The following is a 12,226-nucleotide window of genomic DNA, read 5'->3' on the forward strand; positions in this document are numbered from 1 at the left end:
ACATCCACACAAACAAAGCAATCTAACTGGCAAATAACTCAAAAATGTTAGAATTATAAGACAGTATAGAAAACCTCAGTTCTTTTCTCCTCCTTCACATTTTAATTTCCTACTGTAAACTCTCATAACTATAACTTCACCTTTACCATTACTGAACCCCTTATCTCTTTTTTACCCACAGCCCTCCTTATTAGTCCTTGAGCAAAGATGTAATCTTAGGTGGGGCAGGTCAATACCACTTAGCCTTTGAAAAATCTTACGTTCACAGCCCACACTGTTTATATTGGTTATTATTTTTTTTTCTAAACTGGGTTAAAACTCAGAGATCAAGCATATTTTCTGTATTTTCATCCCTAAGAAAAACCATCTGTCCATGTATCTGTGGTTAGCACTCTTACTTCCACATGATTCTATTCAGCCACCTCATTCTCTCTGAAATATGCCTCAGGAAACTTGAGTCTCGCTACCTTTATTTCATTTACAGGCCTGTTTATAATGGATGAATCACAATTTACCCAAGTTTCCGTAAAATAAGAAACATGGCTTTCTCGAATTTGCTAGGAAGATAATAAACTCTAAAAGGAGCAATGACAACAACAAAACCCAACAACATGCAAATGCCCATTTTGATTGAACATGGAAATCGTGAATCTCACTAGTTTGGTTTGTGTAGCTACTATTTTGTTGCTAATTTTAAAATGGGTTGCACACATTTATTTAATCTTATTGCACCAGTAGTTTCTCAGAGAGAAACTATAAATCAAAGTTGGCATTGTGCATCATCATACAAATTGATGTCAAAACTTGAAAACAATATATTTTTTTCGCTTGCATTAAGTGTGCTATAATAATGAGAGGCTATGCTAGTTCATATGGTGTAATCAATCATATGTTAGTAGTTGATAATGGTATTTATCTTTTCCCTGCAATCAGTCGATCCAGTACAGAACAGCCTTTCCATATAAGTACTGTCATCCCTTCAGGGTCCTGAAGTAGATGGCACTTTAAGTTTTACAAAAGTTAGAAATTCAGGTAGGAAGATATATACACTGTTTAGAGCAGCAAGAAGCATAATGCTGTAGTCACCCTTCTACTCCCTGATGATACCGAACCTGACCTTTGGCATCCTGAATTCTTATTTAAATAGTTTAAGCCACTATTCTCTGCTAATGACTACTTAGTTCTGCAGTTAAGGAGAAGGGGGTTGTTGTTGAGATTTGAAAAGCCTATATATATAATGAATATTTTTAAATTTTTTTTTAGTTTGGTGATTAATTGAACTTCTCACTACTAATCTGTCAAGCAGAAAGCTGCCATTCTGCTCCCCTTCCTGCTGCTATAGTCTACAGTTGGTTTTGTTCCATATTTCATAATATTTGTATAATTATTTCACGTTAATATTAAACTTTATGGAAGCATTAAAGGATCATCTTTGCTAAAGCATGAAGAGTGTAAACATATCAGCAATGCAACAACAGCAATAAGCATAATCTTTTCAAATTATACCACATAGTACTCTGCTTAATATCATTACTAAAATCTGCTTTATTTAGAATGGGTAAAGTTATTAAAGCACCCCAAAGTCTATAAAGTTTCAGGTATCTATATTTAGAAGATGTTTTGGTGAAATCTTGCCATTCATTCGATTTTTCATTTATCAACCTTTAATGAATACCTACTATGAGCCAAGAACTTCGTTCAATGTTAAGAGATAAAAGAATGGGAAAAGGAGGAAGGGGTCCCTTCTCTGAAATAGTTTATATTATATAGATTGGCATCCAACCTAATAGATTTTGGGTCTTTCCTTCCCTAGAATTCTATTAACTTAAGCCTAAAGCTGATATCCTACAAGGATTCAGGAGCAATCCAATTCTCCTAAAAGATTTGTTCTGGGAAGTGGCTGTTTCTGGCGGAGTTGTATCCTTATCAGATACTTTCGCTTTCCTCTTCCTTGGCTCTTACACAGTTCAGAGTTTGCCCTACATTAAACTATCACAGTAAAGTGATAAGAATCTTTCCTCGGATATATTGATTTGATTCTTAATAATTTTTGATTATCCGTGTAAATTATTTTGGGGGTAAAAGACTGTATGCCTTGCTCTTAAGGAAGAAAAATTGAGAAAAATTAGGTATACTAAAACATATTTGTTCATTTTTAATTGCAGTATTCTTATTTCATAAATATACTCATTCAAATCAAGAATACAAAAAGGACAAATAATTTTATAATTTACCTTCTTTAAATTCTTTCAAACTCAGGAAATGTCTGTATCTTTCTAAAGAGTAGCATATTTGGGTAGTACAGGGGGCTTGGTAGAGTATGTACTGAACTGGTTCTTCATATGATTATTTTAAAAAATCAGATATTTTAACATTTTAAAAATTCAGCACATTAGAATAATGTAGATTCCAAAAGATTATACAATAGTTTCATATTTTAATAAAAGCAGTTTACTTACAGATTTATTTTTCATTTAAAAGTATCTCTTAATAGATTAAATATTCACTTGGCTTCCAGTGTTTATATAACATTGCATCTGTCACTCTTGAAATGCACCTTTTGGAATGCAGAAGTAAAGTTCTGTAAATATAAAATAGCTGTCTGATCAAGTTTTCATATCACTATCAAACTATTTTTGAGATCAGGTGTCAAAACTAAAACTGCAAGTGAATTTTTTGAGACAGACTGTCTGTTAGCTTCATTCAGAATGGCAGATTCTTTCCTCCCAGAATATTACTTTCTTTTCCCTTCCCCAAATAATAATAGGCAAAATATATTCAATTCAAATTGACATTTTCTCAAATATAGCTTAGTCGCTAAGACACCTGTGAACTTCAACTTTTAGAACCTGTAAAAGGTAACCATCCTCTTTTGTGGGTTTAAAAATAGTCCTCTTAAAGACTTTGGCTCATGACAGATGACTTTATCATTTCTTATAGAATCATCAGACTATTAAATGCTAGAATAATATATCTTTATAGTTTTAATTCCTATCACTTATGCATATTAATCTAAATAATTCCTGTAAGGAAAAATGGATTTCTTGTGTAATTACTTCAGAGAGTGTCTCTTTTGATGACATTTATAAATTCATACTATGAATAAAGGGTATTTTGAATGAAGAGCTTGGAATCTTCTTGGTTCCTTATTTATAAATGAGAATGACAGTATCTGAATCAGAATGTAGTTTTTAGCAGAAAATGAGATAATAGGTTAAGTACTTAGTATTTTGCCCAAAATATAGTAGGGTCTTAATAAATGTAAATTTTTATTCTAATGTGCTGATTTGTAGTTCACCATGGGTGGAGCATGTAGAAATGGTGCTGTTTGACAAAATGTTGATAAATCTTAGTATCGCTAAAGAAAAAAAGACTATGTATATAACACAACTTAGTCAATATTATGCAAAGAGTGGTAGAATTTTTCACTGTCTTTTTGAATGAAAATTCCCATCTGCACAATATGAAATTTTAAAAAATGTAAAGACATTGAATAGCAATAATAATTAATTTTGAAAGTTTTCTAGTTAAATTTCAGGGTTAAAATGAAGTTGACAGACATCGTTTAATTTTATTTTGTGAGTAGATGACAGAGACTTAAAAAGTGACCTGCTTTTTGCCAGACAGAAATTTCGGGGGCCAGTGAAATGACACACACTAAAGAAAAAGATGGCATTTTAAACTGAGAAAAATAATTTTTTATGGTACATTAAGGATTAATCGACTGGAAATCCAGGATATTACACTGGATATAGCTGATGGCAGGTGTTATTTTATTTTTAGAGAAATCTATATTTTATAAAGATCATAAATAAAAGATGAATTTTAAAGCTAATATATGCTATAAGAAAGAATAATATGTGATTAGCCTAGTAAGGAAGAAAATTTACACTTGTAAGTCATCTTTTTCTCTTTCATTATTCTGTAATAACTCTTTGACACAAAACTGAGAAATGCTCACTGTATTCTAAAATGTATCATGTGTCAAATTTTTTATTTCCGATGCCATAAGAATCTGTTGAAACCAATAATATGTTAATTACAAAGGCTTCATTGGTTTAAAAGGTTCCAAATGGACACCATGGAGCACAAACTACCTAAGTAAAGACTGCATTAAAACTAAATTTTATTCTGATCACTCCTATTCTAATTCCAATTAGAATAATGTTCAATTAGAACAGATGTATGTTATGAAAATATTATGTTATTTTTATTACTTTTACATCCATGATTGAGTCAAATCTTAAAATTTAAGTCTGGAATTGGGAGGTGGCAGGGAGAAAGAAGTAGAAAATGCTCTTCTTTGAGTTCGGTAGATGCTTATATACAAACTAGCATTAATTTGGATAAACATCACTGGAGTTCACACTGCATTAATCAACAGAATTTTTCATCTTTATGTTAAGAACACAATTACATACTAACTTATCCATTCAGCAGTTAGTGAGCACTTTGTTTTATCTATTCTTTACCAAGAGAAATGTATGAGTTAACACCAGTAGTTCTAAGAAATAATTGGGAAAAGTCTTAAAAAATAATATCTCCTCATTCTCTCTCTACTTGTCTTATTTAAGAACCTCATTTTTCATTGCTAAGAACAATATATATTATTCCTACATTATAACTATCTTCCTAGGTAGTCAAAGTACCTTGAAATCCATTAATGAATAATTAAGTGTAATAGCAAGTTATTTGCGATGTTTTCCAATGTTTAGACAACACATTTTTCTGAAGTGTTCAACATGTTATAAACTTATTATTAATAAAATGTGTTTAAGTCAGTTGCTCCATTTGAAATTATTTAGGTATTAATTAATTATATACATAAATGCATATAGTTTAAAGCACAGACAGCGACTACAAATGAGTTGATTATTTTAATGAACATGTGTTGTTGCTTTCATTTGGATGTGGGCTAAGCATTATGCAAATGTATTACAGTAACAGAATCTCTTAGCATTTCCAGATAACAACTCATTAATAGTTTTATGTTTCTGTTACTGTATTAAAGCATTTCTAATTCTTCCATTTCTTATCTTATAGGAAATAAGTGATGTGGATGTACAGGAACTTGTAAGAAGGTCAATTGGAAGGTTAACCATCATTCGTCAGACATTTCCAGTCCCCCAGAATATAAGTCAGCGATGTTTCCGTGGCAACCATCGAATATCTTCAACGTTGTGTGATCCAAAGGATCCATTTGCTCAGAATATGGAGGTATAGTCTAAGTCCCTGGATATTTCTTCAAGGATGTTTTGTTGGGCAGTTGTAGAGAGAGCTTTTCCAGTGGCATTGCACTCAGAATTGTACACATTTCCATTTTCTGAACTATTCTCCTCTTCCAGCAATTTCATAAGTCTGATGGGGAGAGTGCTATGAATCTGTCTTTGATCATTTTGACCTCATTACAGCAAAATATCTACTTGTTTAATAAAAATATAATAAGTAAAGTTTTTTTTTCTTTTCAGCAAGTAAATCTATAGCATTTCTCATGGTGAATTTGTGATTGATACTCCTTAATGCCAAACTCCAAATTATTAAGCTAATAAATTTGCTTGCCTTTTGTGGCATAACAAGGATATAGAAGTTTATTCTTTTTTAAAGATTAATTTCCAATTGGAAGAACTTCACCAAAAAAATTTTAGAAATCCAAAAAATGCTGTAGTGTTATAAAGTTATATACAACTCAGAGGGGATATAGCTGAAACCTTTGCTATTCAGAATACAATAAAGAATTTGAGAGTAGATGAATACAATCTCTGAGCAGCAAAATAAAGAACACCAAGTCCCTGAAGCTTACTCATAAGAATGCCCTTTTAATACTCACCTGGAGCCTATTTCTTTTTCTTAAGGAAAATCCTATCAGATTTTTTTGTTTTATTTCTCTTTGCACTGGTGTTCTCAATATGTCAATCTGATGGAGGTTTAACAAAGGCAGGCGCATCAACAAGAATAGGACTCCATAAGAAGCGCTCTAGCTAGGCAAGAGACAGGAAAAGAGAAATCAAACAGATACACTAATTCAGATATCCTATCGGAGCAGGACTTTCCCTGTAAAACAACTCTATATCATAAAGCAGTTCCTAAGAGTACCACTGTAGTATATTGCTAGTATATTAGTTAATTTTTAAACAATATCCCTGAGATATCAACAAAGATTAAAGTCATGGTCAATTTCATAGGTTAAAAAAAAATGATACATTTTAGCAACCTATTCCTTCAAACTGTTTAATATCAAAAACATTTTAGTACTTAGATATGTTTAGTTTGAAGATGTTGGGAAAATAATCCTGGGAGAACTAGTTCGTTCCCAATAATACTGGATAAATAAGTCGACTTGGCAAAACTACTTCGTTTGAAAGATAACTCCACAGCTTCCCTATTTTTAGTCAGCTTTGAATTTTTTTAGCTAAATTACCATTTATCTAACCATTTCTTCATACTTATTACCACTGTAATGAGCCATGTGTATTTACCAGGCAGCTGGCTCTGGGATCATTGCCCATAGAACTTTCCTACTAAATTTTAAGCTCTTTTAGAATAGGTTCTCTCCAGGACCAGGCATCAAAAAATCACATTAACTACTTGTCTATTTTTCTTTCCCCCATCATATCTAACATGGTGCTTTGCACCTTTGTAAATATTTGTGGATTTGAATGTAATTGATAAGAAGGCAGGGGTCAAAGTAAGCTACTCCAGCCTAAACAAGGTTTAAGTTTCATACTTCCAGTGACCCATCTTTTCATATTAATTGGTCATGAATATAATTCATGTGGAAATGATAGAATTTTAAATAGAGAAAAACATGAAAGAACTTTGATTTAGAAAATCATGAGATATTAAAGGCTGTTCCTGTCAAAAGAGGTAGTAGGAAATGTACAGATTGGGAAAGCAGAAAGTCACTATATAGTATTTTAAAGCACATTCGCCTAACAGCACAATCCTCCTGATTCAATTAATGAATTCCTTGAAATCAGGGAACAAATATTTTATTTATCTTTGTATTCCCAGACCTATCTGATGAATTAAGGATGTACTGGAAGCACCACTCCTCCTGCCCTGTACCTTCCTCATACTCCCCTCAAACCCACAGATAGAAGAAAACAGGATGATTACTTTTTCTTTGTGCATGTATTACATTTAACGTCCCTAGTATATTTAATAGAATTTGACTAAATGTTTAATATATAAAAGAAAAACTGACAGAAACTTTTATATGTGAAGATTTATATAATGAAGTGTCTAAATGCAGGGCTCTTGAATTTAAAATGTCCCATTAAAGGAAGAACATTTGATATAGAGGCTTGCCTTGGTGCATATTTTATCTCACTGAAGTTAAAGAAAACAACAAGAAAAGCACTTATTAAAAATTTGAAGCCCCCCCTTCCAGGTTCCCTAGGAAAACAGACCTCTCAACTTGGATTCCATAAAAACAATGCAGATAAAAATGATCACAGGCAGACTTACATCTTATCAGCAGGGTACAGTTAAAAAACAAACTCAGAAAAAAATCTATGAAAATATGATTCAAGTCAGCTCTAAAAATAGAAACCTAGCTATAAAATCACAATAATCAGTACAACAGAGGAGAAGAGGGTACAGTGAGCCCGTGTAGAGATCTCCAGGCTGTTACATATTTCAGTGTACATAGAAAGGGGAGTAAGATTTAGAAAGAACAAAAAACATGTTTCCTCAATCTTTAAATTTGTGCCAGAAAGACTAAAATCCAGGATTAGCTGAAGTTGCAAAATAAATGTTAAAGATACCTTTTCGCTAGAAACAGAGTTTTTAGCAATATATGAAGCAAGAAGGAAGTGAACCATTTACTGCTTGGTGAAACTAATGTTAGCTTGGCTGCCAATGGAGGGAAAATAGAAATATTCAAATCCTTTTGCTTCTGTTTTCTCCATCTAGGAAAAAAAATGTCCTCAAATTGGAAAGATTAAAGTCATTAAAAGAAAAGTAAACCACTGGTTTAGAATGAGCAGGGGTTTGGAGATGGTTAGAGTATGCCTTGCTCCTCTAAAATGAGGCCTGAGAAATAATTGCTCAGAGCAGTAAATAAACGAGTAGATATGATCACAATATTGCAATTTAGAAATACTAGAGAAGTACTTGAGAAGAGAACCCAAGTACAAGACATTGGTAATTGTCCCAATTTTCAAAAGGAAGGAAAAAAGATCTGACAACCAGAGTTTAACACACTAAAATTAATATTTGGATAAATTGTAGAATATATTATTGAATATATGGTTTGGGGAACTTCAAATAAGATAATAGGACTTCCTTAAGAGCAAGCACTGCCAGACTAAGTCCTACTTAATATTTTTTTAGATTGGGAGAATGTCATAAATCTATTTATTGTATATTGATTTTAATGCAGTGTTTGACAAATTTCCTTATGAAATCCTTATGGGAAGACATTAAAAAGTCTAAATAAGTTGATGTCATTCAAACATTTTCACCAAAGCCTCCTAAGAACAGAAGATGGTAAACAATCTGGCTTCAGATTTTTTTAAAAGTTCAAAATGTATTAAAGTTTCATTATTATCTTTAAAAGTTATAAAACATATGAGTTTCTTTGAAATTAAAAGTAATATTTCAAATAATTTATCAGTTAAATTACTTTGTTTTCTCTCCAAATTGATAAGCGTAGAACATGCCCCAGATGTATTCTGTAGCTTTGAGTATCTTTAATACCTACAACTTTTCACCAGAGCTTCTCTTACACTCAATTTGAGAAGTATGGAACTAGAGGAATATTCAAACCACGCTGATAAATATTCTACTCTTGAAGTGCAAGGAATTCTCTGTGGTCACCCAAAGAGTCTGTCCTTGGACCTAATATTTTCAAAACGTTTATAACTACACAAATGAAAATGAATAAAGTATGCCTATCAGATCTGTAAATGGCATAAAGCTAGGAGAGAAAGCTTACATTGTGTTACATCATCAAGATTCAAGTTGTTAATATTCACTGAGTAATATGCCTAAAAATTGAAATATGACAGAGATAAAGTATAGTTTCAAAGTCGATTACAGACAGTCTAGATGGATGAGAACCAGTTTGACAGTTTAAGGCTGTTAAGACGAAGGCAAACTTGATTGGAGTATAGCAGAAGTCATATTTGCTCCAAGCCACTCTAATGTAATCTTGGTCTCTATGTCAGAAGGATTTTGCTAAGATCAAGAGAGATAACGTCTTATACTACTTTCTCCTAGTCAGCTCACATCTGCAATAATGTGTTAGTTCTGGGTACTCAACTTTCGACAGAAACACTGAAAAATAAGAGAAGGATAGAGGAAGAATGTGGAGATGATGAGCAGCCTAGAAATAATACCAGATGACAAACAACTGAAGGAAAGAGGATGTTTCAGGGCAAGACAAAGGAGGTGTCAGATCTTGAAAGGTTGGCATGTAGAGGAGGTTGGTCCTGATGAAGTCAGAAAACAAGTGTAGTAACAGTAGGTAGAGAAAAATGATTGGTCGACTGGTGGGATACTGGAGTTTAAGATGTTAGAGGAGTTGTTCATTTGGGTCTAGTAAATAGTCATTTGTGTTGGTCATGGCCAGAGTAGAAGTGAAGGTCATCTGTGTAGAAATTGAAGTGACCTTTTTTCAATATAAGGAGGCAGTTTGGGATCACTGTGAAGGAGGAGTCATGAATAAAGAGTGACCAAGAGCTCAGTAGATACTGGCAGAAAGGGGCTGTAACATGTGGCGTAGAAACGAACACGAACCTCGAAAGAGAATAGGTACTTGCCTGAGAAAGAAGTAAAAGAAGGGGTAATAGAAAGCTCAGAGAATGTCATCACTCCCTTTTGATCCTGCAGTTTAGGTAGTGGGGAAATGAGGAGAGGTAGTCATTTGTTGAAAACACCTGTCACATACTGAGTACAGAGCACTCAACTTTAAGTCCATCATGGATGCTAAAGTGTGTGCTTTAAGGTGTGTAAAGAAGACTGTGCCACAAGAAGTGTCAGGTTTGGACGGTAGCCAGGTTCGCAGGTCTCTCTTATCTTGACTTCTGTTAAACCTACCTGATGTTAAACTTGGCTTTCTTTTCTTTGACTTCTTTTCCTTGACAACAGTGTATCAAAAACCAAATATATGCTAGGCTCTAGGCTAAGTCAAGAGGAAATAAAAAATAAAGGAAACAAAAGTACAAAGGGGAAACAGTATGTACAATATGAACCCTTGTCCAAAAAGAACCCATATTCTAGTGTGAAAAGCAGAGTTTAAGAAATCTTAGCATTATGATATGCTTCAATAGAGGTATGCACCAAGTGGTATGGGAGATAAAACGAGGACTTCCCACCTAGACTGGGAGTGGGGAGAATCCTGAGAAGTTGTCAGGATAGGATTCACCCAGCTTGTGACCCATGAATTGAATACGAGAGGAAGTTAACTAGATGGAGAAAGATAAAGAGACATCAAAGGATGCTCCCACAACTGTCTCATCTACACACTTAAAGAAATCAGTCAGAGGGTGAAACAAAGTAAAGCTAGGTTGCTAAGAGCAAGCGAGTTTGAGGCAGTGGCGCAGGAGAGGTCAGAAAAGGCCAGATTATTGCATATTATTGAGAAATCATCAAAAGATTTGCTCTGGATTTTTGGGCACAGCTCACTCATCCATCATGTTTCATCTAGGTTTACCTTTCGGGTCTTCACAGTCTAATTCAGATGAAGTTTGATTCATCAGGTACTTTTAACATCAAGTCTCACTCTTCATTCATTGCCAGTCGCACCATCCCTCCTAGTCCCTCTAGTAATTATCTGGTGGCTGGGCAGGTGGGTAGGGGTTGGTGAGAAAGAGAATAGCCTATCCTAATATTTCCTTATAAAGAACAAACTGGGGGGCTTCCCTGGTGGCGCAATGGTTGAGAATCTGCCTGCTAATGCAGGGGACATGGGTTCGAGCCCTGGTCTGGGAAGATCCCACATGCCACGGAGCAACTAGGCCCGTGAGCCACAACTACTGAGCCTGCGCGTCTGGAGCCTGTGCTCCGCAACAAGAGAGACCGCGATAGTGAGAGGCCCGCGCACCACGATGAAGAGTGGCCCCCACTTGCCACAACTAGAGAAAGCCCTCGCACAGAAACGAAGACCCAACACAGCCAAAAATAAATAAATAAATAATTTAAAAAAAAAAAAAAAAGAGCAAACTGGAATTTCACTTAGTGCGTAAGAGTGTTCAAAATCTGTTTAAAGAAAGGTCTACAAGCACGAATGGTTAAAGATTTACCTAGTTTTGAAAGAAAACTCAAAAGGCACTGTTAGGAAGTGCTTATTAACAGTTGTTCATAGTATCAAACTTTCATCATCCTAATAGTTGAAGCTTACTTCCATGCTGTGATGTGTACAGAAAATTTCATAAGATTCCTTCATGATTAATTATAAGCAAAGGGTAATCAAAGTACTGTCCCCATTATTTGCAGGAAAAAAATGTGATAACAAGACTCTTAAAAATCTGAGAAAATTAAAATGCTTAAAATGGATTTAATTTTTATAGCTGAGTTCTTATTTTTTAATTGTATATTAGAGTTTTCCTTCAAAGAGGAAATAATATAACACTGTTATATTATTTAACCTCTGTTATTGACCTTGGATATCTCTTGGTGTCTGTATTTTTAAAATATTGTTTCTAATTTATTTGAAAAATAAACACCATCAGTAATTAACAGTGAGGATAGTGGTTCTGGCAAGACTTAAGCGTAAGAGTGCAATACAGCTTATCAAACGTGTATAATTCATTTCAGATCTATATAGAGGGAAGATAACATGATTACATTAGAAGAAGAAAGAGTTAATGTAAACACACATTCACAGTGAATAGCTTATGATATTTGTCATGTTAATTAACTGCAATGCACATGTATATAATTTTGTATAGACCCTTGATCATTGTAATGTTTATGAATGGTGCTGTTTCCTCTCACTTTTTTCATTACTTTATCTCCAGAGGCACAAATGTACAGGCAGGTGTCTGCTTCCTTTTTTTTTTGCACCTATGACACTCATCTTCTATGTAAGATCAAGTTGATATTTCTCCATCTGAATAACCAGAATGCAAAAACTTGACATATTCAGAAAACGTATTGTTCAGTTTGCCCTTCCAGTCTTAAGCCCTTAGATCCTTACCTCCTCAGAAAGAAATAAGGACTAGTGATTTTCTAAGGTCTGACACTAACAGCCTTGGCTCTGTCGAAACTTCTCTTTTTTATC

The 12,226-nt window shown here is 33.9% G+C and overlaps 1 protein-coding gene across 4 annotated transcripts in view; it reads left to right on the top strand.

Moving 5' to 3' along the window:
* The window catches only part of GRID2 (glutamate ionotropic receptor delta type subunit 2), a 1,417,069-nt gene that overhangs the window by 833,562 nt on the left and 571,281 nt on the right, over positions 1–12,226 (top strand). For all 4 annotated transcript variants that reach the window (XM_082391643.1, XM_082391645.1, XM_082391644.1 and 1 more), the window contains exon 6: positions 5,044–5,217. In XM_082391643.1, the coding sequence (XP_082247769.1) occupies positions 5,044–5,217 (174 nt within the window). The remainder of the gene's footprint in view (positions 1–5,043; positions 5,218–12,226) is intronic.

Source organism: Balaenoptera borealis (genome assembly GCF_965194805.1).
Source record: "Balaenoptera borealis genome assembly, chromosome: 4".
Lineage (NCBI taxonomy): Eukaryota > Metazoa > Chordata > Mammalia > Artiodactyla > Balaenopteridae > Balaenoptera > Balaenoptera borealis.